This window comes from Prinia subflava, assembly GCF_021018805.1.
Source record: "Prinia subflava isolate CZ2003 ecotype Zambia chromosome W unlocalized genomic scaffold, Cam_Psub_1.2 scaffold_22_NEW, whole genome shotgun sequence".
In the NCBI taxonomy this organism is placed as follows: domain Eukaryota; kingdom Metazoa; phylum Chordata; class Aves; order Passeriformes; family Cisticolidae; genus Prinia; species Prinia subflava.
In genome coordinates this window covers 7265987-7292244 of record NW_026960606.1, presented here as the reverse complement: position 1 = coordinate 7292244, position 26258 = coordinate 7265987, and the positions used below count along the sequence as shown (strand labels likewise).

Here is a 26258-nt window from a genome sequence, read left to right as displayed (position 1 = left end):
AAATTCAGCATAACTCACACTAGAGGGGCAAAATTTCTGCTCCAGATTTTTAATGGAGATTCACCATCCCACTGTCCATGGGAGCCTTCAGTTTTCCAGGATCCAGTGCTCCTGTTTTGAGTCTTTGAGTTGGCAAAGAGAACTTTATCTCTTCAGCTGCTGAAGGGACCAGAGACAACAGAACAGCAACCACTGATAAAATTAAACAGCTCTAAAGAAGGAAATTCTAAAAGATTCACCAGCAGTTTCTTTCTTCCAGCTAATCCTATTTTATGAAGCTGATTTTACAGAATTCACAGAATCACTAGGTTGGAAGAGACCTCCAAGATCATCGAGTCCAACCCATGCTCGAACATCTCAACTAAACCATGGCACCGAGTGCCACATCCAGTCTTATTTTAAACACATCCAAGGATGGTGACTCCACCACCCCCCTGGGCAGTCCATTCCAGTACTTTATTACTCTCTCTGTGAAAAACTTCTTCCTAATATCCAACTTATATTTCCCTTGATGCAGCTTGAGACTGTGTCCTCTCGTTCTGTCAGTTGCTGCCTGGAGAAAGAGACCAACCCCCACCTGACTACAACCACCTTTCAGGAAGCTGTAGAGAGTGATAAGGTCACCCCTGAGTCTCCTTTGCTCCTTTTTGTTTCAAGACTGGCAAGACTGAATTTGCATCTTTGGTTTTACAAATGAAGTCATTTATAAAGCAGACTAATTTAAGAGAACAAGTAAAATGGGGAGTTGAAAGAATCTTGCATGGGGTCAGATGTGATAAACCCCACGAAGGTCTGTCACCTCTGAGGGGCCAGCCCTCGCAAAGAAATGGCTTAAAATAATTTTGTGAGACGTCTCTTCAAGTGTGTTTTGTAGAAGAAAGGTTTTAATAAAAAAACAAAAATAACAAACAATACAGAAGCAAAAGCTGAGCACAGGTGTCAGAGAAGCTTCTGACACCTTGCTAAGAGACCTTGAAAAAAGCACTTGAGTTCCTTTCTGCACCTTTATAAATACTTAACATTTTAGGAGGGGTAACTTGGCCTGCTGTCAATAGAAGCAGGTACAGATGTTGAGAAACATTTCTAAAGCCCAATCAGTGCCCCTGTGCTGGCTCTGGTCCAATTACAATGAGAAGGCTATGGAAAATTCTAGTATAACTTCCTTATATGTTCAAAGGTAAACTGAAACTTTTTTCCTTATATAGAAACACCTGCTCTGGTGTGGAAATGCATTGCAACGGGGGGTAAAATCTAAAGCAGAGTTTCCTATGCAACAGAGTTAAGCAGCCAGCCATCAATCAGGCTTGGACAATCGTTATTTTTAAGATTTCAATACATTTCAAACTTGATGAAATTGAATTAGGTTACATTAAGGTAGAAGTTACATTTTCTTGTGAAAAATCCAAACAGATCCAGCTAGAGGAGGTTACTCACGGCCTCTTTTAGTCACAATTTGGTCATCTCCAAGTCAGAGATTCCACAGCTTTGCCAACCTGTTCCAGAGTTTTATTTTCCTGATGGTAAAACTGAAAAATAATTCCTTTCCAGAGTTCCAACTTGTCTCCTGCTTCTCATCCTCCCACTGTCAGGAACAGTTTGGCTCCATCCCTTCTTAACCTTCCAGTTTAGGTACTTGTGGAAAGCAATATCATCTTCGTAGGACTTTTAAGTTTTGGGTTTCTCTTGAGGGTTTGGGAGGTGGTGTTTGTGTGCCCCACCTTGCATGATCTCCATTAGCATTCAGGATTCCGGAAATTGCTTTCTCTGAACAAAATGTTCTTGATTATTGCTGGGGGCTCTAAACTTTGGGGTCAAAAGCACAAGGTGATGCAGAACTGTCGAAAAAATAATAAATTAGCAGCACAATGTACCAATTAGATTAATTAGATTTCAAACTGTGGTGGATAACTGTGCTGTGTGAAGAGATGGGAAGCTCTGACCTGGCTCCTGAGAGGGAAGCACACAAGCCACTGAGCCTCCCTGACATTTGAGACTCTGAGTGTGTTCAGCTCCACAGATCCTTGCTCTGGTTGTCTCTATCTTGTCAGTCACTTACTTGAAGCAGAATTCTTGATGGACTAAGTACAAAGCTCCTGTTAGTTCACTAAGCTCATTTTCCCCCATAAATTAGCAATATGAGCACTGGCTCCTGTCTTTTCTGAGTTAGGCTCTGGCTTAGTTTTTACTGAATCAGGAACTCTTTGATTCTGGGGCATTTAAGTTTAAAAACTACTCCTGCTCATGATTTTGATTTCAATACTTTTTTTATGTCACTTGTAATAAAAAGCGATCATGTTAAATACTTGAAATACTGAATTGGCACAAGTTTTTATGCTGATGCTCAGTGTTGAACTCTGTTCACCAACTTTAGAATAATAAAAAAAAGCATTAAGTGAGAAAACTGCTATTTATAGTGGTCTTGATATAGATGTGTTAAACTTAGATTTGCAAATGTTAATTGACCACTGTTCCTTCCAGTATGTTCAAATGTTATGGTCCTTAGATCAAACCTATTATTTTAATTATCATGCAAATGTCCTGTATTTGTTTCCTACAAATATTAATAACCCTTTTTACCCTTTTTTCCCAGGGAATGTATATCAAATCAACATATGATGGACTACATGTAATCACGGGAACAACAGAAAATGTAAGATTCTTTATTTTAAAATACTTTCATCATGCTTACAATTATTTTCTGTGTATCTGCAGTGCATTTTGTAATATGTAAGCTTGCTTTAAACCAAGCCACTTTTTATTAATATCTTTTTTCTTTTTTATGTATGTTTCATATTACCTTTGTAAAGACTTAGAACCCTTGAAAATAGACATAGAAAAGCAGCTTTGTTGAAATTATTAATAACTAACACTATAATAAAGGAAATTCTCAAATTTCTGCCCTCAGTGATTTCTCAAATGCTACTTTCTAACAACATTCATACATTTTCTTTCTGGCACAAGTGTTTTCCTTTATATTCAGTACATGACATTTTATGTTTTCTATCATTTGTTGTAAATATCTAGAAGAGATCAACTATAATTTTCATTGTAACCCCAGAGGTATAAAAAAAACTGAACCAAAGTCACAGAGAGCTTTGCAGCGCAAATATCTGTGAGAGTGATCCCAAAGACACTAGAGTGTGACAGGAACAGCAGCACAGCTTCTAAACATCCTCCTTGTTCCTTAACGTGCAGTTCATAATTATAAATTTGAAAAAATTGAATTGACTTCAACTACTGCTATCTAATTACTGTGACAGACTTCATAACACAACCCTTCTGGTTTTCATCTTGTCTTTTAGTCCCACTGCTCCCATTCAGGCTTGGGTCTGTTCAAAGCTCAGAGCTGGGCAAGAGACATGTTGAGATTTTATACAGCTGATATTGAAATTATGGATTGCTGACACCCAAGGAACATAAAAGGAGCTCTGTGAAATGTAAATTCTGACTGGCAAGTGCCAGTGCTCTGCTGGCTTATATGGGTGAGCTTCATGTGGGATATTTTGATTGATTTAGATACATTGAGGAGTATTTATATGGGTTTTGTCAGTGCGAACCCATGGAAAGCCAGATGATTTTTATGTCACAATTTGGGAAGACAATTCTAATGCAAATTAAACTTGAAATTTAGATTTGATGATTCTTTTTCCAAATTTCTAATCTAAATGTTGCATTATTCACATCTTACATAATTCAAACATTCTTAGAGCACTAAATCTAAATTTTTTTTTTTTTTTTTTAGAAAATGAGATGTAGGTCTGGTCATACGTAGGATAAAACATCAAGGCAAAATAACACAAGTAAGAAACAAAACTCATAGTAATCAGAAATTAGTTAAATAATGAACACAATCAACAGCACATGTGAAATCAAATTATTATCAAGCACTAAACACTGTACCATCAACCCAGAAACTGCAAACAGCTGATAAACCTCATTTGAGCAAGAACCAGATATCCATTCCAGGGCAAGGTGTCTAGGTTCACTCCAAAAATCGGTTCAGCTGTCATATTTATAGGGTCAAATTGTCAAACCTAAGTGGCTTGTATCTAGTTTTTGGTTCAGAAAACATCTGGGTCTGTTGGAAAATTTCCCATCCACATAGAGCTAAGGCCTGGCCACTGCTTGAGCTCTAACTGGAAGACAATTCCCTAAATGTGTTGTAAAACAAGGTTCTTAACAATCTTAGGATAAAAGACCAATTGAACCCTCTAATAACTGGTTTCCTCTGAAATTCTGTCAGGGTAGGGATGCTTTGAACTCAGTAAACTGCTGGAGTGGTTCTATGTCCAGAACTGGAACTGCATCACAATATCCTCAGGTAAGAGGAGGCCTTCTACAAAGCTCAAATGACATTTCTTGGAACTCTGACAAATACTCAAAAATTATGAAATAGCACCTGGGAAACTACAGAGCCAGTGCAGAAACTAGCATAAACAACTAAAAAACAAAGAAAAAATCCTGGAAGGACACGTGTCTTATAGACAATTACACACAAAGAGGTGGCAAAGTATATAAGAAGAAGCCAGCTGTAAATACACTAATAATATCTCATAAATAATACTTATAAAAGCAAGGAACTCACATCATGTAATCAATATATCAGTAGCACTCACCTTAAGAGTTGAGACAACACTTGTCTAAACAGTCATGTACTTATGACCTTAAAATGAAACTCAGGAAAACACTGAAATAGTGCACAACCAATGACAGCTATGATGTGGAATATCTGTGAAAATGCAACAAGCTGCTCATTCTTCCTTTCACAAGCAGGTGTTTATAAAACCGCTTCATCACAGCTGTTTCAGTTGGAGTCATCCCATCTCTAAAAGACAAGAACTATACTCAGATCTAAACAGGCATTTTGTAAGAAAGCATAAAACTGACACAGCCGGTAGAACCCCAGCTAGCTCTGATTCCCGGCTGTGCCAAGGACCGATCCCAAATCTGTCAGCAGTTTCAGGTAATGATGCAGATCAAGGCTGTTCTTCTATGGCAAACAGGTGTTGCTGTGTCTAGACTTCGGAGCAAGGACTAGAAAAGACACTTTTCTGTACGATTTCTCAGAGACCTTTATTCCCCAAGAAGGAGGGAAGAAAAAGAGCAAGAGGCAAAGCCCCAGTCCGCTTTTAAAACCGAGGGGTGGGGGGGTGTGAAACAAGCAGGTGATTGGTCCCAGGACAGATGGACAGGGCTTTTTCCATAACATAGGGCAGGATCAGGGGAGAGATGGACAGCTAACCGAAGCTTCTAGGGACAGGGCAGGGGTAGGAGAGGTAGACAAAGAGACAAAGGGGGAGGCATGCTTGGACAGCACCTGACCCATCGGATGAGGGGAAACAGGGAGGAACCATTGAGATACAGAACTCCAAACAGCTTAACAAAAACCCACCACCACATGAAACAAAGCTATCTTTAATAGGGCGGCAGACGCAGAGGAAAGACCAAGTGAAACTCAAGCGGCTGTTCCTCTTGGTCCCCCCTGCAGTCCCATTCATCCGCTGCTGCCTCTCTCAAGCAGAGTCGGCTGGCAGCCTCCCCCTTGCTGCTCCCAGGAGAGCGGCGGGGGCTGCGCCAGGTCTGCATGCCCAGCTCTTTGTTGGCACTGCAGTGGCGGGGCCCCGCCCACATTGCCCATAGCACCACGCGGGGGGGCAGAGCAGAACCCAAGCTGCTTTCTCTCTAGGCCCCCCCACAGCTGACTGTGGCCACTTCCCCTTTCTCAAGCAGAGCCTTCTGGCAGCGCCCCCGTAGCCTGGTTCAAAGAGCTCAGAAGCGGCAGGGGCTGTCTCCGGCTCTCTGATCCCAGCTCGGCCGCCTCACCCTTTGCTGCCATTGCAGCAGCAGTGCCTCCGGTGAGAGACCCCTGCAGCTGCTGCTGCCGCCACAGCCATAATGGGGAAAACAACAAAGTCTGCCACGCAGAACCCACAGTTGCAGAGACCAGACCCCCACCTGTTGACTGTCCAGCCAGGGGCAGTGCTGGGAGCCACGCGGACTCACCAAGGCTTGTTTGGCTTGGCACAGCCCTCAAAGGCTGCATCTTTGTCTCTGTCATGAGGCAAAGGATGGTCGTGATGGTTCGTTTTGATTTCAAAGTGCAAAAAGAAGCAATGAGAACTTAGTTCAAGTAAAATCAATTGTATCTTTATTGATACACACAATTATGCAATAGAAGAGAAGGGAAAGAAAGAGAGAGAGAAAAGAGAAAAAGGGGTCATAGCTACCGACAAAACAGACGAGAGTCCTCATGACGCTGGAACCAAGACCACCTTCGCAGTCCTTGTAGCGCGCACCAATAGATCCGTCTTTTCCTCGGGGAGGCCTCAGAGAGTCTCCTTTTTGGGGTGATTATTATAGTTCTTTTTCAAGGCGAAGGACAACATGCCAGGAAGGAGGAGAGATCTCGTGGGCACTGCAGGTGTTCTCTCACAATGGAGGAGTGGTGTGCCCGAGCCTTTACAGCAGATAGGGTCAGTATGGGACAGCAAACACAGCCCAGGAACGGTAACAGCCTCCATTGTTCATGCACGGGTCTCTGAGAAGGGCGTCTCGGTCTAATAGACGCACCTGCAGGGAGAAGCCCTGGATCCCACCCTTATCAGGCCTAGGGTTCCTGTGCATGCTGCCCAGGGTCCCTGGGGTCTTGGCTTCTGGCAGTCGTGAGGCAGATGAGGGATTTTCCCACCAACTGTTACAGTCCACCCCCCCCCCCCCCAAACAACCATGGAGGGAAAAAACAAAGAGAAAACAGCAAGCAAGCCCTAAAAATCACACCAACCAACATTAAGACAAATATAGGAAAGGGTAAAAGGTATAAGGCACTCATAAGGTGAAATCCTGGCCTACGCAGCCCTCTTGGGCCAGCCACAACTCCGCTCCTACCCAGGCTGTCAGTACATCCCGCCCCCAGAGACTGAATGAAACTGCAGCGACATGAGGTTGGATTGCAACTTCGCATCCCTCTGCATTTCTGATCAGCACAGACCATTGGCTTACAAAGGTCTGTATTTTGCCTCCGAAGCCGGCAATGACTGGTCCTACTGGGGCCAAAGGCCATGCAGGAGGCCATGCAGAGAAGGATATGACTGTAACATCAGCGCCTGAGTTGATCAGACATTCAAGCTGGATCTGAGGCGGGCTGGCTCCGGGCACACTCAGGGTACACATCTTCTGTGGTTGCTGATGAAGAGAAGACCCTTCCACAACCATTTGTGATGCAGAAAAAGAAGAAGGAGCTGAGGGGGGCATAAGGAAAAGGCAATTCCTAGGAATGAAGCCTCCACAGAAGGCACAATCAGTTCTTTGTAGAATTTTTGTTCCCCATATTCGGAAAACCTTTGTCCCAATAGCCCGCAAAGCAGAGGTTTTTCCGGAAATAAACTCAAGCTACTTTGGGTACCATCCCAAGCCAGCTCTCAGGCTGGCTCCACTACCCTGTGGTTGGAAAGACCAGCCCTCTCCAGGAAGATGTGGTCTTCTCCAGAAGGCAAGAGCAAATCTTTATTGTACATCATCCTTTTTATAGACAGTTCCGAGAGAACAAGACATGATTGGTCCTCAAACCAACACTTCACCATCATTGGTCACTTAGGAACAACACCCTTTGTAAACACCTTGCAAGTAAACAGCAAGTTGGAAAAAACAGCACATGCAAGGACTGTTTTGATTCCTTCTCACAATTTCTCAGGCTGGTGTGGGAAAGTTGTGACTTGGTTTCCCACAGACTCTGTTGCTTCCTGATACTTAAAAATCTTTCTCTCTGACCTGGCTGTCAGCATCCACAGTCAGTGTAAATAAAATCCCCTGAAGAGCAAGTCCCTTACATCCATTTGTAAATTATCACATTCTGTGTTCAAATGGTTCATTTAGCCCTGTCTTGGAAGTGCTGGAGCTATATTTGAAGGTGTAAATACCCTGTGTGTACAGAGTATCTTCAGTTCTCTTCAGCAGTACCACTGCTATGTAGAGGACTGAGCCCTGATTTCTGTCCCGCATGTGGCTGCTCCAGCCCTGTCCTGGGATGTCTTGTAACAGATTTAATTCCACATGATGTGAATTCACCCAGAGTATTCCCAACAAGGTTGTGACTGCTCAGCTAAACACAATGGAATAGATCAATCGGCCAAAAATGGCAGGTGGAATTCTAGATTACTTCATCAAATGTTATCAGAAAAAAAAATGTTCCTTATGAATATGACCAGTTATCATTATTTGACAGCAATAAGACTTCTTTAGGCACAGCTTTTGTGCCTCCTTCAGCATTCCTTGTTTTAATTCCTGCTCTTTCTACCTTCACAACCTCTCTGTAAAGTAAATTTTTCTCTCTTGTCCTCAGTCTCCTGCTGACCAGTGTAAGAAAATCCATGCTGGTGATGAGGTGATCCAGATCAACCACCAAACTGTGGTAAGTATTTTGGAAATTCTCTGCTGCAGCCTTTGCCTGTTCCCAGTAGTAAAAAGTACTAATTGTTCTTTGCCCAACTATATTAGTATTATTGTTTTTTCTGTCTTTTTAAACATCTTATTCACTGATTATTCTTAATAAGAAAAGGCTCAAATTGAGTCTATAACCAGCCAAGAAGGATTAAGCCAAATTTACATTTTGCACAACTGCTGTTCAACATCACACTCTTCTTATATAAGGAGATCCAAGAATATTTCCTTGAAGTTCTTAGACTTGTCATTATGCACTTGCCAGCTGGTTTAACTTCTCTTGAACAGAATTTTGCATTCTGTTTAATGCGGGATCCAGATTAATAATGCAGAAGTGCTGTAACAGCTGTGTATTCTGAATTTGTTGGGGGAAAGATATAAAAATTATTAAAGGGTTGATAGAAATCTGCCAGGTTTAGGCCTTCTGAGATGGAGATCTATTTTTAAGATACCCATAAGCACATGGATGCTGAACCTCAGTATTGCAGTATTGTAATTTAAATATAATTTAAATAGCTCCAGTGTTGCTGGAGCTACAGGTGAAAGGAACACTGGTATTTATTATTTCTTAGGCATGAGTAGTGACAAGGACAATGATAACTTCCTAAGAAATTTCTAATTTAGCTGTTTCACCTTGTCCTGGTGAACCCCATCTCCAGACATAGCAGTTGCAAAATTAAGAAATCTCTTTCTGTCTGTCACTTGTGTGAAGTGGAAATATGAAAGTCTGGCTCTTAAAATCTTATGATTAGAGAGCAAATATTTTCTCTTGAAAAGAAGTATAACTTATTAATTTACACTTTAAATGTTAATGCAACACACAGCTCTTATCTGTATTAGTTGTCATAGTTACAAGCTGAAAAATGCATTACACTGGATTTCTCAATCAAACACACTCTTCAGGTGACACATCTGATTTAATCTTTACTCCCATGGGTGAAATCCCCCATTCAGCTTCTCAAGAATTGGCTTTTTAAGCAACTCTTTCCATGTCTGTTGTTACAGCAAGCTCAAGGTGGTTGATACTTGTAATCCCTTTCCACCTGAGGGCACAGGATCAACAGCTGAGTCATGTGCCATAAAATACTTTTTTTCTAAAAAACCCCCCCATAATATATTAATTATTCATTCTGAAGTTTCTAACAAGCCAAGGAAAGAGATAAATGGCACTGATTCTTTTGGAAATTTATTCTTGCTTTGAAATGGCTGGGAAAGTCTCATTATGTCTTCAGTTTGGAAAATCAGGCAGTAGTAGTGATTGTTTGTGTGGTTGAGAGGTGTATGTCCAAGTCTCACCCCTAATGGATTAGAAGTTTTAATATTTTAAATATCCCTTAGATGTTTAAGTGTGTCCTTTAAGTCACTTCTGGCACTCCTTGCTGCAATTCACCCTCAGCTCTGCTCCTTCTTCCCCTGAGTTATCACATTATGATGATCCATTTTTGCTTATAATTAGCATTATTTCCATTAGTGGACTGGAATTATTCAAAGGCAACAGCTCATTACATTTCCACGTAATCAATATTCTAATATTAGCTCATAAAAAGGGGTGTAATCCATTTGAAATTAATGACCGCGGGATCAGAGAACTTGCAGATCTCTGGTGTTCCTAGTTTTTCCAGAGATTTTTTCTGTGTTATCCTAACGAAGTGTCTTGGGTTCAATGCAAGAAGTATTTGATTTCCCATCTGTTGAAACCGGTTGGGGAAGTGTTTCTTCCCTCATGGCTCCAGGGGGAGGGAGCAGGTTTCTTCTGTTAATGGGTCAGCTGTTAAAACCAGCTGGGGCAGTGTTCTTTATCTCTTCCTTGACCCATCATCTTTCTGGGCGATATCTTCTGTTAATGGGCCATTAAGGCTCACCACATGACTGATAAAATTACATCATCCCATTGGGAGATGCTCCACCCAGTGGGAGGAGCCCAGCATTCCTACCTGGATAAAATCTGAGATCCAGAACACCAGGACAGCCTGTTTCCACTGGATTCCCAGAAGAAGACTGGACCCATCTTGCCACCACTAGACCCTTCTACAGGATCATCTCCACTCCAACAGAACCACATCTGTCACTCCAGGAGCACTTAATTGGACTGCTACCAACACCCTGACCAACAGGGTGTCAGGTCGTGTTCTGACTCAGTGTTTCTTCTTTGTTCATTTGCTTTTTTTTTGTACTACTACATTTTTAATATTCCTAGTAAAGAACTGTTTATCTTTGCCTGAAAGCCCCTTAATTTCAAAATTATAATAATTCAGAGGGAGGGGACTTACATTTGCCATTCCAAGGGAAGCTCCAGCTTTTCCCTGGCAGACACCTGTCTTTCCAAACTAAGACACCAAGACATTTGTTTAAGATTGATGTTTCAGTAGCATTTTGGTACCAATATTTTCTATTATATCAAATATAAATCCCCTTCAACACAATGTGTTTGGAAGAACCTGTTCTGAAGATGATTAGAAAATGTCATTTTGTCCCACTACTGCTGGAAATACTTCCCTGAGCAGAGAAAGTATGGATCTCTTTTAGCAGTTTCTTATAGCTGACTACTGGCACCATTTATCCTGATTTTGACTGAACTAGGCCAGTGTATTTTATAGATAAATTCATATTCATTTAATATGATAATTTGAGTTTTAAAACTTTCATTGATGGTCCCACAACCTGTAATAAATTGCTCCGGTAATTAATTATTCTCATTGTTGGGGGGGAAAAGTAATTTTATTTGTAGTCTATATTTGCCTGGCACAAGCTTCCAGTCCTTTGATTTTGATGTATTTTTATCTCTTAAATTGGAGAGCAGGTTTCTCTTTCAGGTATTTTCAGGATGCAATCAAATTAGCTCATCACTTTATTTTTAAGAAGGTGGATAATTTGAGCACTTCCAGTTTATCATCCTAATGCATGACCCTCCTCAGTATCCTCTTTAAATTCCCAACTGTAGCACTCTGCATTTTTCACAGGGAGTTATGGAGCTGCCCAGGGCAAGGATTCACTCGTGGGTAGGGCAGAACTGTGGTGCTGAAGGAGTAAAATGGGACTACCGAGCCCGGAGCTGTTCCAGCGGAGCATTAGGTTGGATTTCAGGAAAATCTTCTCCTCACAGAGAGTGGTTGGGCACCAAAAAGACTCCTCACGGAATGGTCACAACTTTTTAAAGTGTTACTTGACTTTTCCAATAGCTTTTCAATGGAGATGAGAGTTAAAAAGTGTTCAGAAGGTATCACCGTGGAGGCCTAACCAGGAAAAACAGGCTGGAGACACAGATCTGGGTGCAACAACAGCAGCAGGGCAGAAGACCTGCCCCTTAGTTTATTTTGCCATTATATACCTGTGGCAAGGTGACCATGGATTGGAGAAGGGTATCGCCACCTCTCCTGCCACATTGGTCCAGGAGGCTGTCATTCAACCTCCCCTTCTCTTGGAGAAGGAATTCATAACATTGCCAATATTTACAAAACATGGTCCTGTGTTTACAATTCACCGGCTTGAGAAACTGCACATTTCTCCTTTAATATGAACGCTCAGCAAACCAGGAAAAACTCATGGCAACAAGAAGGTATTAAAGGAGAGCTGTTTTCAAATTATGTAATGCAACAACTGAAAAAGGGAGAAATAAAAGCCTTTCCACATGGAATCTGGTCTAACCAAGGAACACTGTAATACAATTACAAAGATCAAAGAAAAAATAATAGTACTTTAAGCAAGAAATTAATTAAAGCAGGTGATTCACCACTGGCTGTTAAGATCATTGAATCATTATCCAATTTCCTTATTTGCTTTTCTGCTTGTTCTTCTTGCTTATAAGATTTTAATAAAACAGCATAAGAAACTTTAAGAATAAGTTATTAATTCTAAATTACTGCCACCCTAACTCTTTATTTTTCCCTGCAATAGCAACAGGCACTGATTCTGCCAGTGTCTTGTAGATTTTTACTTCCTCTCTGATAAAATTATACAGAAGTACTAAAGATGACACTGTAGCACTTCTTTGTTTGCAAAATTAACAATTACTCCTTAGGTCGTATATTTTCTGCTGCTTAGTTGAAATAGTACATTTTATACTGTAGTTCTTTTTCAGCAGAAAATTATGAAAATTAAATTGTGTTAATGTTCCTTTTTGGGTAGTTTTTTCAGACAATGAAAATTTTGAAGATCGAATAAATATTAATTCATCTACCTGACCACCTGTAAAATATTTTGTATACTTCTGGATAGAGAAGTGGTGTGTAAACAAGGGAAAACTGAATTTCTCTGTCTTTTTGGTTTTTGGGTTTGTTTTTTTTTTTTTTTTCTGGTAAGGATTAGGATTTGATGGCTATTTCATAGGACAGAGAGCAATAATAAGGCTTTTAGTAATTCCTGTTGAAAGCTCGATATTGCTCAGGAGCACCTTGCAAGACTCCAGGAGTCAGAATGTAGTAATTAATCCCAGCTGTGACTGAAAATGGCAAAGATGAACTTGGAATTAATCTGGAGCAGGTTTCCAGGAGAAACTGAGTTTGGATACCATTGTCTTGACATTAGTATTATCTTGACTGAAATACTGTGTGATCTTCAGGTCATTTACAGCTATCAAAGGTGTTAAGTTAGATAGGAGCATTAAAGAAATGTAGTAGGTAAAAAGAAGAATGTGTCATCTGTCTCATAGGAAAAGAAATTATTTAAGAATTTCAGTTTGGTTATCTCAGCCAGCTGGGGATGAGACAGAATTCCTCTTTCTCCACAGACAGAGGCAATAAAGACCAGAAAGAGAAACAGTTCCTTAAGGTATAAAACACTGCTATGCCAGAGCAAGGGGCCACAGAAATATCTGTAATAAATCTGTTGTGTTACATATTTCTTCTATTCTTTTGAAACAGCTGCTGGTTTCAACTGAAGTAGTTGAATTTTCACACTCGAGGTTGTTCTTTGGAATGATGGATCCTGTGCTTTCAAGGTCACAGAAGAAAGATGGGGACAGATTTTTAGTAGGGTCTGTTGTAGAGGGTCAACAACTTTAAACTGAAAGAGGGGAGATTTGGACCAGATATAAGGAAGACATTTTTTTGCAGTGAAACACAGGCACAGGTTACCCAGAGATACTGTGGCTGTACCTTCCCAGGAAGTGTCCAAGGCCAGGCTGGACAGGACTCTGAGCAACCCACTTGAGAATGTCCTTGCTCCTGGGAGGAGGGACTGGACTAAATGACCTTTAAATGTCCCTTCAAACCCCAAATATACTTTGATTCTAAATACACGATCAGCAGCCTAGTGCCCTTTCATACTGTTCATTGTCAAATTACATGCTTGAAATTGTGTCAAGACCCTGGCACAATGAAATCATTTCAGCACTAATTTATTTGTGTGAAGACAGTAATTAAATTAATACTCTTGGTGTCTGTTTGCTGAATTGTAAATATGAGTCCTAATGAGAGCTCATTTAAGGCAGAGGTAATTCTGTAAATGTAGTGCCAGGTCACACCATCTGTGTTTCAGCACACTCTGTGTGGGGAAATGCAAGCGAGGGGGGGCGGGGGGGAAGGACAAAAGATATAATGAGAATTTGAACTTCTTTCCCCAAAAGATGTCCTTCTGTTCCAAAAAAAAGTGCCACATGTTACTTATTCTCCAGATTCTGCCTTTCAGAAAGGCTCAGTAAAGCCTCTCTTCCAGTAGTAGGTCTTGGTGCTTCTTGGATTCTAGTTGTGTTTCTCTGTTAGTTAATGAAAATAACTATGGAAGCTAATGGGAGAACATTTGGTTTTCCATCATCAATTATTGTTAGGAGCAGCTTGAATATTAATGAGAGTGAATCAGCTACAGGTGTTAATGACGAGCTTCCCATTCAGTGACAGAAAACAATCTTATGATCTTCCAGCACATTTTTGTCTAATAATAATTTCTGATTTCCATGTTAATCAAACCAGCTCCCTTGATTAATTCCTTAATGAGGCAAAGTGAATTGCCTAAAATATGAAAAGATGATAGTCTGTTTCCTTAGAAAAAGTTGGGTTTACATAAGCTGGTGTGTTGTTTTTTTTTTTTTTTAATGCAAATATGAAGAGAGGTCAAACTTTGCAGGTTCAAGCAAATATCCAGATGGCTTTGCTTATGTATTTGAAAAGTCATGAGGGGAAACATCTGTTCTGGTTCCTGTGAGGGGTTGCTGCAGTCAGAGGAGAGTTACTTGTTTTCAGGTGGTGTGCAATATAGTGAGATATAAATATTTAGAAAATACTTGGCACAACTGATTTCCAGACCAAATGCCTGACAAGGGAGCTTTTAAATTCCTGTTAGTTATTGCTCCGTGTCTCCCCACCGCAGGTAACAGAAAAGCTGGCAGGTGATCCAATGAACAGAACAGGCACAAGTCCCCCCAGCAAATTAAGGTGTGACCTCCCTTCCTTCTGTGAGGTGCACTCAGTGGTTCTGTATTTCTTAAAACTTTTCCATTTTTCAGAGTCCTGATAGGGTTTGGTAAGGCAGTGAAGGAACTGAGGAAGCCCATTCCTGCCTTGTCCCCAGAATTTTCAGGGAAAGCAGAGAAAGGAGCAGATGCCTCTCTCCCCTGTCCAACCCCAGTTCCACCATCTGAGCTAAATTTTACTTTGAAATTCCTACCATAACAAAAAGGTATAATGTGTTTGGAAGAAATTGGCAGGGAGGCCAGTAACTGCTGTGGAGGTTCAGACCACTGGAATCTTCTGATAAACATTACCATGTTCAACAGCTCAGCTGTTTTCTCAGTTCCTTTTGATAGACAAATATATCATGCACTTCATGCCTCTGCAGACACCCAAAAATGCACTGATTTTTTTTTTTTTTTTTTTTTTTTTTTTGTCTGCATCTGTAGCATTTGGAATGTTTTGTACAATTTTTTCCTACAGTTCTGCAGTGAGTCATCCCCAGGCAGGTAGACTTTATTTTAAAAAGGGAGAAAAGGTGCTTTTCCAGCATGAACTGAGTCTGGATTTATAACAATGTTGAAATCCCTACTGCTGGTAGTATGCATTCCAAATCCCATTCATGCAAATCCTGATCTGAATGAGAAGGATCAAAGTCATTATGAGGAGAGTCTAAAGAAGATATAAAGAACACTGCTTTTCTGTTAAAGTGGGTTATGTTTTTTCATGTTTTTCTGAACATATTAGTTAAAGAGTCCCAGCTACAAAATCATCAGGTTTGTGTCTACAAAATTACCTCAGCATTGTGGAATTTCCTGGTAAAGGAACTAATTATTTTAGCAATTAATATTTTTGGAACTATTATTTTTAAAGTTCCTATATTCCTAATTTTCCACCACATAGTTTCTATGAGAAAACTAACAAATCCTTTAATATAGACAGTAGTCCACAGGTTTCTTTTTACCTGGAACTCTTCTTTCCATGCTGAGGATGTACAAATAAAAAATTAATGATTGTGGCAATTTTAAATGTAAACTACAAAAATTTCAAAAGTCTACCTGTCTCTGACCATTTTGAACGAATTCTTTTGCACTCTTCTGGGTTTCTTCCATCTTTAGCATCTAAATTACCATCCATTTTCATTTATGGAGGAAAATAAAAAGGATCACATTGGTCTTTTATTTCTTCATTATTCTAATTTTAATTTAACTTTCCTTGCTGAAATAGCTTAACTCCTTTTGTAGAAATAGATTTTGACTATATGTGCTAAAAATCTTAAAAGACCAAAATACCTTTCTGGAGAATGCATTTTACCAGAGCTAGAAGTCAGTAATTGCTTTAAAGACTGATTCTTTAGGACTTAATGTCAAAATCTGACTCAAGGACTGATTTTCAACTAAAATTTTTAATCCATTGTAACAACTACTCTTTTTTCAAAGATATTTTTAGTAATACAATTTATAATAACTTGTCCAAATTCCTGAGAGCATTTTATCATCAGCCAGTAGTAATGACTGCAGCCAGTTCTCTGATAGATGTTGATGGTGTTGTCATTAAGGTTCTCATTGGAATAGTTTATCGTTAACTTAATTATTTATCATTCTTTTCTAAAAGGAGCCCACAGAACTCTAAAGATTTTGGCAATCTGAAAATTACATCAATCTATAAAAATCAAAGAGAGTTCCATTTGATTTCTATAATTGAGTAAAAGAGAAAAAAATATATGGCCTCTGTCCTTTTATAAACACAGCCCAAACTGGAGTTTTTGGGTTGAAAGCTGCCATCTTTGCATTTGTTTGGATGTGACCTATTTACAACTACTGCTGTTTTCTGGTTTCCTGTGACCAGTGCATTTTTTAGAAAGTTTTCAATAGAACTGCAGCATTAAAAATAGAACAGAACTTTTAAAAGCTTTTAAAATCCTTTTTGGAATTCTGACACATCTTGCAGTTTTGTCCCAGGTGGATGTTCACAGTGGGATCCTGGCTTTGGATCACTGTGGGGGCAGCTTGGAAACTTACAGTCGGTATCCCAAATTCTCTTCAGCCCTTAGAAGAGGATTTTAGTTCCAATCTCTTGGAGGTTGTCTTCTATTATTTTCCCTTCACCTTTTTGTGTAATCAGATATTATCTTCCTCTAAGAGGAAGTAATTATAAACTCCACCTGATATAACAAGGGGGTGAGTGTAGACTGCTCTGTGTCTGAGCACCTAAATAATTTATTTTCCTGTTTTTTAATAGCAGTGGGAATTCACACTTTGGTCAGAAGAGAAATTATGATTAAAAAGTTATTAGTGAGCTCTGACAAGTCAAACATGGCCAGTATAAAAATTTTTACTGCTTGCGTGTATTGGTCCCGTTCCTGTTCTGGAATTCACTAAGCTTTTCATTCCACAAGTTCATTTGATGGCTGATGCGATTGCCTTGGGAAGGTTGTGTCTGAGAATTGCTGTATGGACACAGCATTCTAATTCCTGCTCGGTGCAGGTCTGCTCAGATTTGTGGCAGCCACAACATTTATGGCAGGTCTTTACCATGGCCAGGTACTACTGCTCTAAAAATCTGCTCTGACTGGGACAGAAAAGGCAGAGGAAAGAGAAAAGCCCTAAAAATAAATTTTCTGGGTTTGTGTATAAATAATTTGTAAATTCCTATTTAAATAATCGAGACGATTAAGAAATGTCTCAAAGTAGTTTTTTTCTGAGTGGCACATCCTTACAGTACCAGTGATGTCCTTTTTTAATGGCTCTGTTTGCAATTTACAGTAACTTGGAGACTCAGCTCTGTCCAGGGGCTGTACAGATAAATCAATAAATGATTTATCTCCAGTCAGGGTCTTACAGCTCTTACATACATGCTACATATGTTGTTCCAGCAGAGTCTGGCTTGCTCCTCAGCATTCACTGTTGCAACTCAGAACCCAGATTGAAATGATTTCATGACTTCTAGACCTCATCTTCCGATTTAAAATGTTCAGCGATCTCACAAGTTATTGAAAGGGTAACAGTGTTCACTTCTGCCTTATTTTGTTCAGGAACAGGGCTAAAGGAAAAAAAAATCCAACTGTGGCAGCATGATTTCAATCCCACAGAGTTTATAAAAACTGCTTATGTTTGCAAGGAGCAAGTTGTAATAGACCTTGTTGGTTAACAGAACATTTCCTTCACATTTCAAGTTAAATGGAAAGCTTTCAAACTTCACTTATGGACTTTTTCCTTAGGTTGGCTGGCAGTTAAAGAACCTAGTAAATGCACTGTGGGAAGACCCAAATGGAGTGATTTTAACCTTGAAAAAAGGTCCTCAGAATACCCTGGTTTCTGCTCCTGCCCTTCTGAAGAATGTGAGGTGGAAGCCTCTGGCACTGCAGGTAAGGTGGCTGCTGCAATGCTGCAGTGTCATGGTAAATCCTTTATTCAAGAGAAAACACTGGAAGTGAAAGGAACAGGAGCCTGTCCCAAACTCCTCTAAAGCAGAGTGCTGAGATAAATAAGTGTGGCAATGATCAGATTGTTTTCTCCATGTTTTGGTGAGTTTGGGAGCCACAGGACTCCAGACAAGGAAAGAACATTTACAGATAGTTTTATGAAGAGCAAGTTTCAGTGGCTGCTCTGCCTGGCAGAGACAGCGGTGCCTCCCTGTTTCCATTATTTCACAGTCTGTCAACTACTTGTTTGTAATCAAGTGTGTCAGATCCATTAAATTCCAGAACTCTGCTTCTGTTGCACACCTCTCATGCAGTTGGAATTTTTATAATAGAACCTCTGGTATTTTCTGTGTACCTCTGGTATTTTCTGTGTACTCATTTCTTGAAGAAAAAAAAAAAAAAGACAATTGTGAATATCACAGCTGCTCCTTCCTACAGCAGGAAAAACTGGCTGAAACACTGAACTCAAAATGTCATTTTTTAAGGAAAGGTTTGCCAGTACGTCAGTAACTACTGATGGTTGTCTTTAATGCCATTTAACATCCTGTAAGAAGTTGATGCACTTCCATAATGTGGAAGTTTCTCAGAGCTTTTTTGTTTGGTTCACACAATACATGAATGTGTTTCTGAATGGTTTTTAAATTAATGAAACAAAACACTTCAAGCTTATCCAGGCAGATTTCCTCCCTGCCTGGCATTTTCTAAATCTTTCATTTCTCAGAGTGCCTGAATCCTACACAGTGTCTTCACTTAAGGAGTTTGTGTAATCCTTGCAGCCCAGGGCTGCTGGCAGTGGGATATAGGGCCACCTTTCTTTCTCTGTGACTGCCCCTGGGGGAGAGGAACAGGGCCTTGTGACACCCAGAGGGGATTTTTCTGTCATAATGCTGCAGGAATAACATCCTTTGCTCTGGCAAGATGCTCATGTATCTACTTGTGAACTGCAGATGGAGCCTCCAGGGGCAGCCAAATGGAAATTGCAATTGCATAGGGCTTCCAGAGAGATCCTCTCTTTATATTTGTACATTAAATAATCATAGTTCATGGGCAGCACTGGCTCTGGCTGTGTCAGAGGGAACAGTGTGTGCTGTATATACTGCATGTATGGCACAGGATGTATGTACAGCCCTGCTAGTGTTACTTCTTAAGAGTAGATTCTGTTATGAGGTGTAGAAAACCAATTTTAGATCTTTTATTCTTCCTGCCACAGAGATAAGCTCAAGTGTTCTGACCTGGATCCATTTCAGGATGCAGGTTTTGGGTTTGCCTGTTTCCTGCAGCTCTCATCTGGATCTGGTATTATTTATTATTGTCAGTAATGACTCGGAAGCAGCCTGATTAAATTTCAAGATGCCACTAAAGCCTATGCTTCCTGGACAGCTGACACAACAGCTTGTTGCTGCTGGAAGCAGTGAGCTCACTTCCCTCTCCTGTTGGCTTCAGTGTCTTTGCCTTTCGTTGACTTTGGCAGTTTTGAGACTCTAGAGCAGTTCCATGTGTCGAATTGGTAGGAGAATTTCGGGGTTGGTTTGTTGGTTGTTCTGGAGTTTTTTGCTGCTCATGGATTGAACTGGGTCTTGCAGAACAGGCTTTGGGGATAAGCAGAGAACACAGCACAGAGAGGATTCCATCAAAAAGGGTTCCACCTTCCACAGAAGGGTTTCCACCAAGACAAAAGCAGGATAGGGAACAACCAAACAGCAACAAGCTGCAGGAAAATACCTCTGTGAAAGCAGATTAAGAGAGAAACAGTTCATCAAAAGTCAGACTGTCACAAAAAAGGCATAACATATGGGTGTGTTGTATTTCATGACATGTTCAAGGTCCAGATCCATACATATTTCTCTGCATGTGCTATTTTCACGGTAAACTCCATATATTGATGTGTCCACATGTGAAGCAATTTTTCCATTCAGATTTAGTGCTGGCAAAAAAAACCCAACAACCAAAACAAAAGCAGTTCATAATTAGGGAAGGCAAAAAGGAAATAGGATTTAAGAACTTGAAATCATATTTGTTACCTCAGGTTGGTGCACAGCAGGAAGTTTTAAATAAAAGTTGTTGTGTTTTCTATTGTTGCTTAAGGTACTTATAGAGATTGTTGATGTTTTCTACAATAATTAAGTTTAAAATTATACCACATAGGTAATTTATGAATTTTTGATGATACAGAATCTGTGAGGTCTCATAAAATCTATTACTTGGCCTTGTCGTAGTAGTCTTTAGAGGATTTCCCTTGTTAACAACAGCAGAGTTTTCATTTGTCAGTTCTGTGCTCCATTATCTTTCAGTGAGATTTGTGACACCATTTTCCCCTTTTGTCTCTGGCTGACATTATGTGATAGAAGATTATGTGAATTTTTAAACTCTAATTATTTTCCCACTCAGGACAAAATGTGGTTTTTTTTCCTTTGTAATGGCAAATAGTGCTGTGCACACTACAACTTCATTCAAATAAAATACAACATTTACTGTATTTTTTTCTTTTTATTTGGAAAACTTTTCAAATTGAAATAATCCTTCCTGTCACAACTAATTGATTCAAAACAATTACACCATTATTATTTAGTTTAACAATAAGCATAGAGAACTAATACAATTTTGACCCATTTGCAGACTGACTTTCTTATGAAAAAACATCATTTTTTGGTATTTAGGACTGCTTTTACTTTTTGAATTACATAAAAAATATTTGTGTTTACCTCTAGAGGACAGAAAACCTTTTATTTAGAAAAAGATTGGTGTTTATAGCTGTCATCCAAATTTTGAGTCACTGGGTTTTCCTTCCACCTATAGAAAACTGGTTGTATCTAAGCATAACTTTTATAAATAAAAATATTTTCTGTTTCTTGAGTATCGACACAGACTGAACCTTGGTTGAAAAATATTCTTTGTTTATATCTCTGTATCCTGCACAGCATATTTGGTTATCATCCTTCTAGTCCTTGCAGGCCATTGACTTGAGCTTCTCTATGACATCTGAATCAAAAAAATTGTGTTCAATGTCATGTAAAAGTTTATAAAGTAAAAATCTCAAAGGATATTTATCTATTGTTCAGGTTAACTTATATTTGTTATTTACCGTAGAACACGTATTTGTATCACTATGGCTATAAAGCCAAAGGACAATGAATTCTGCTTTCTCAAAAAAATCAAGATATTCTGTCCTTGTTAACAATAAATCTTCCACTGAAACCAACATGATCATTTCATACAGTACAAATATTCCAGAGTTCTGTAATTAACTTCTGTATTAATGGCATTTCATAGTGTCCTTTCCCCTCAGATAATTGACTTTCTGCATTAATTAAAGATCATACTTTGATTGAGTCTCAGATTTTCCCTTGAGGTGGCTTTTAAATTAATTTAATGGTTGTTTATCAGTTTCATTCATAACTAGTCTTGAAGTCCATAGTTTCACTAGATACCTTTTTGGAAGAAACTTCAGAAATTATTAAAAATGGCTAATCCAAAAAAGGGGTCAAAATTCCTAAAATTGTGCACACCGATTTTGTTGTTTCTCATAGCACAGGAAATAATAATTTATTCTTCATGTGCCTTTTGGTTTTTTACAGCCTGTGATTCTGACCGGCCCCACAAGCAGCTCTACAACCCCAACAAGTACGATGAGCATGTCCTCAAAAATGGACAACTCTGCACTCCAGGATGTTTTCATTCTCTCCCCTACATCAGGACTTTATGGCCCCAGGTATTTATGTCCTAAGGGATTTGAGGTTTCAAAAAATAAAATTTTACACTTTGATGTCATTAGATTAATAAAACAGAACAAAAATGAACAGCCCCACCATCAAATAATTAATAAAATTAAGAGCTAAAAATACATTTAGCATCATATCATTGTTTTAAGTGACTTAACTTTCACTTAGCTAAGCAAAACCTGGCTTTAGTCCTAAATCAAGAAAGTATTTAAAGAAGTATTTAAATCAATTAGTTTGATTTCCTTTTATGTGTCTACCATCTTATTCTCAAGCATTTCTGCAAGGGAAACCCTTGTCTGCTCATATTAAAACAATTCCTTATGTTCTCCTTCAGATCCTAGAAAACTCCTGAATGTTTATCTCACAATTAAAGTGGCACCTAATGATGGTTTTGGTAATTTACATTTGTTGAATTTCCTCACTTATAAAGTTCTCCCACACAGCATTTCAATTGCAAGACTTTTTATTTGTAGCATTTGGGGGAGGCAGTTGCATGCTGGAAGTTTACCTTAAATGGTTCATTTCTCCATCATCTTCTGGTTTTAGGGATGAAATTGGAATAATGTCTTGTGATGACATCAGCAAATTTGGAAAGTCTGGGATGAAAGGCTCTGAGTCTCCAAACTATTTCCTGGAGCACGAGAGTGGGAAATACTACACCCTGACTGAAGGGGAAAGGCACCCCGGGAGCTCTGAGTATAAGAGGAGCAGAGCCACAGGCGTGAAGAGAAGGGAAAAAAACCCCACTCATGGTAGGCTGGATTTCCTCAACCTTCTTCTAACTGGTCACATTTACAAACTGTGCTGTTATCTCTGCAACTCTCCCCAAAAATCTGTCAGTCAGACCGTGACCTGCTGGCTCTGAACAATAAACAGAAGTTTACTTATGAAGGAATAGTTAGAAAAATTGCACACTAGCATTCCTGGTCAGGAGTAAGTTATTTATAGTTAATTTGCAGCTCATACTGGTATGCTGAATGAAAATTAAATTCATATTATTTGGATAGCCAGCACCTTGATTTACTCAATTTCCCCTCCCAAAATCCTGGAGATTATTCCACTTGCAATGTTCTGGGCTGTTAAACTTCAGTGAAGGGACTGCCCTGTGGTATGAAAGTGTGTGTAAGATGGAACGCCCTCCAAAATTCAACACTGCATTAAATGCATGAGGAGTATCCTACAATGCACTCATTAGTGCTTGAACTGTGTTTCAAAATCTTAGGATGAGGACTGCTTAAATATATAAAATGCTATTAAAACAATAATTAACTCTGGTTTTCTATAGAAATTTTGTGTGTATATAAATCCCTATTGAGTGTACAATCACGTGCTTGTATACGGGTATATGGATCCATATAAAAGGTGTTGTTGAAAATTAACTGATAAATTTTTTTGCTTCTCTGTTTAAACTGAATTGCTTGCTGTTTAATGAATTTGAGAAAAATACTGCTGAAATACAGCAGTGCATGGTCCATGTATTTTAAGTGGCTTAATTTTCAAGGCAGTAGGACAGTTTTGTGAAGCTTATAGATTTTAGATAGGAGATTTCTTTTTAAAACTGGAATTATGTCTGATTTTGAAAATAGCATTTCTGAGCCTCAGAGAAAGCAATGACCATTGTGTTCTCTATGGGTAGCTTCTATCTTTTGAGAGATGTATACATATTCATTTATATATTGCATGCCATCCATAAGTACTTTATTCACCTAGTCTGAGACCTTTTTTTCTTTCACTTTTTCAAAAAGCCCCAACAACTTCCTAAGTTTCTGTCTTTGAAATTTAGGAAAGGGAAAACCTCTCAGAAGCTCAGAGCAGTAAAGGAAAATGTGTCTGAAGAGCACAGGTACTAAATTCCTGCTGCACTTCAGTGGAGTAAATCCCAAGAGTGGTTCTGGTGGAAGATCCAACAGCAGCTGAAAGGGAGCACAGTGGGGGGAAAAAAGAAAACTCTTAAAGCACTGCAGTCACTGATTCTGATGCTGCTTAGTCTGGTGTGGGGTTTGCTGCCAGGGATGGTCTTAAATGCAGTTTCTCTGCCTCCTGTTCTTAGTATTTATCTTGTGTTTATCACTTACACAGAACTTCCCTCCTGCTGTTGCAATTTGCTGATTGCAACTGGATTTCTGGTAAAAATAGCAAGTTAAATGACCTTAATGGTGTGTATATGCACACAGAACCTTTTCAGGGTAGGAAATCTTAATAAACCTTTCTTATAGACAGGATATTTTTAGTAACTGCTTCAGTCATCTGCTTGATGTTTGAAAGATCTTTGATGCTGAAGAATAGGATTCTGTCTTAAGACCAGTAATGTTCACTCTATCACCTTGTGAAGTGCTGTCATTTTGAAACAAAATTAGAATGAAAGATAAAGAGAAATCTTAACTATGATTAAAATTGGAGCCAGATGGGTGTATTTGGCCTGCTTTCATAAATTCTTGCTGCACGGTGACTTAAAATATTGGGGTCTCTGCCTGATCCTAGGAATACACAAGATTTTTTTTGGTCTATGATGGACAATTCTGATTGAAATCCAGAAGGAATTTGGATTTTGTCTCTGAGATACGCCTTTCTCTCAAAAATGACTGCTAAACCAGAATTTTTTAAAACTACAGATTTAATTAATCTGTTGTTTAACAGACATGCAAATGATGTTCTACTGTAGTGGAAGGTTTTGTACTTTCTGACTGAGAGGTGACATCAATCATCAAAGTGACAATGTGTCTTTCAGTAAAAAAGACAGGATTTATGGCAGCTCCAATAAACTGATGCTGGAACAACAGAGCCATGGGCAAAGAAATGAAAATAAAACGGCTGAAGCCTCTCATGGCCGAACAGCCACTTTCATTATTGTTTGGGCTGATACAAACTACTGTTCCAAAATTCTGGCCTTGGACTTACCAGGATTCCAGTCATTACTAGAAATAAGTCTCCTGTGCAGCTCATAGGTGGATGGATACTCAGGTGTGGGATTGCATTTTATGGAAATGGTTTGCTCTAGCTCACCCCTGGAAAATGTATGGTTTATCCCAAGTCTGTACCCTCCTTGCAGTATCAAGTTATCTGTAACCTCATTGGCTGGAGAATGTTACCGCGCCCCTTTGAACCTCTGTGATAAGAATGCTAAGGCAGAAGGCTCTGCCCTCTTTGCCCCTCTACCCCTGGAGGCCACCTGATGCTCCCTTTCCCTCTCCTCCCTTCCCCCTTCCCTTCCCCTCTCCCTCAGTGAATAAACCCTCACCTCATCAGCACCCCACCGGCATCTGAAGTCTCTTTGCCTGCCAGCACGGGAACACCCACGACCCCAAAGGACCCCGGGGGTCTCCCGGGGGACCCTCCCCGGGGACCCCCCCATAAATTTAAACTACAACACTCAGGTAGGTGATAGGTATGGATAGTACATGCAAAATCCAAGAAGGTAAATAAAAAGTCCATTTTTTCCAATGTATCTGTGAAAATTAAGCTTAACATTGTTGCAGTGCATTTTTTGTTTTACTTAACATTATACTGTTTCTTTCTGACTCTAAAGTGCTCTGGTCTAAAGAGCTCTTGTGGCAATGCATATCAAACCTCTTCCATTCATGTGTTAGAGGCAAAAACATCATAAATAATTTTTTTCTTTCACTTTCTTCTGGTATCCTTGTACACAAGAATTTTTTGCTCCTCATAAAAATATCAAAGCTGCAATGTCAAAACAATTTATGTAACAGTGCATTCTTACACCCAAACAGGTGTTTCTATATAAGAGAAAGAGTTTCAGCTTACCTTGGAACATACAAGGAAGTTAAACTAGAATTTTCTATAGCCTGCTCATTGTAACTGGCTCAGTACCAGCACAGAGACAGCGATTAGGCTTTGGAAGTGCATCCCAATACGTGGTGCCCGAACAGGGACATCTTATATTAGGATGCCTGATTCGAGTTTTTGCTGACCAGCCCTCAGTCAGCTAGGCCGTTCTGCCCTTGGTTTTCGTTTTTAAAGCGAGCTCGTAGTGTTTTTTTGGTAATGAAAAAAACTACATTGTGGGTCTAAAAGCTAAGAGGGAGTTTTTAGACCGAATCCCCATACCAGTGAGAAGGGATCATAGCCAGATCACCGATCCAGGAATGCAAGCAAATCTCCTCAAAGGAGAAGCTACACAGATTGGCAGAGCTGAAATCAGCAAGAAAAAAACAAACACCGTGTGACCACAGGGATCAGGGACAAACCAAGGGAGCTGAAATAGCACAGCAAGCCAAGTTTGGTGAGTGAGATAGAGACCCAGCAGTTTAGTAGTTAAGCGAGACTTTATTTTTATTT

At 39.5% G+C, this 26258-nt stretch overlaps 1 protein-coding gene across 1 annotated transcript in view; it reads left to right on the top strand.

Moving 5' to 3' along the window:
- Nucleotides 1-26258, top strand: part of LOC134564874 (connector enhancer of kinase suppressor of ras 2-like) — a 297517-nt gene that overhangs the window by 175149 nt on the left and 96110 nt on the right. Inside the window, exons 7-11 of the mRNA XM_063424148.1 lie at nucleotides 2591-2650; nucleotides 8339-8407; nucleotides 18040-18186; nucleotides 21819-21952; nucleotides 22509-22714. Of these exons, the coding sequence (XP_063280218.1) occupies nucleotides 2591-2650; nucleotides 8339-8407; nucleotides 18040-18186; nucleotides 21819-21952; nucleotides 22509-22714 (616 nt within the window). The remainder of the gene's footprint in view (nucleotides 1-2590; nucleotides 2651-8338; nucleotides 8408-18039; nucleotides 18187-21818; nucleotides 21953-22508; nucleotides 22715-26258) is intronic.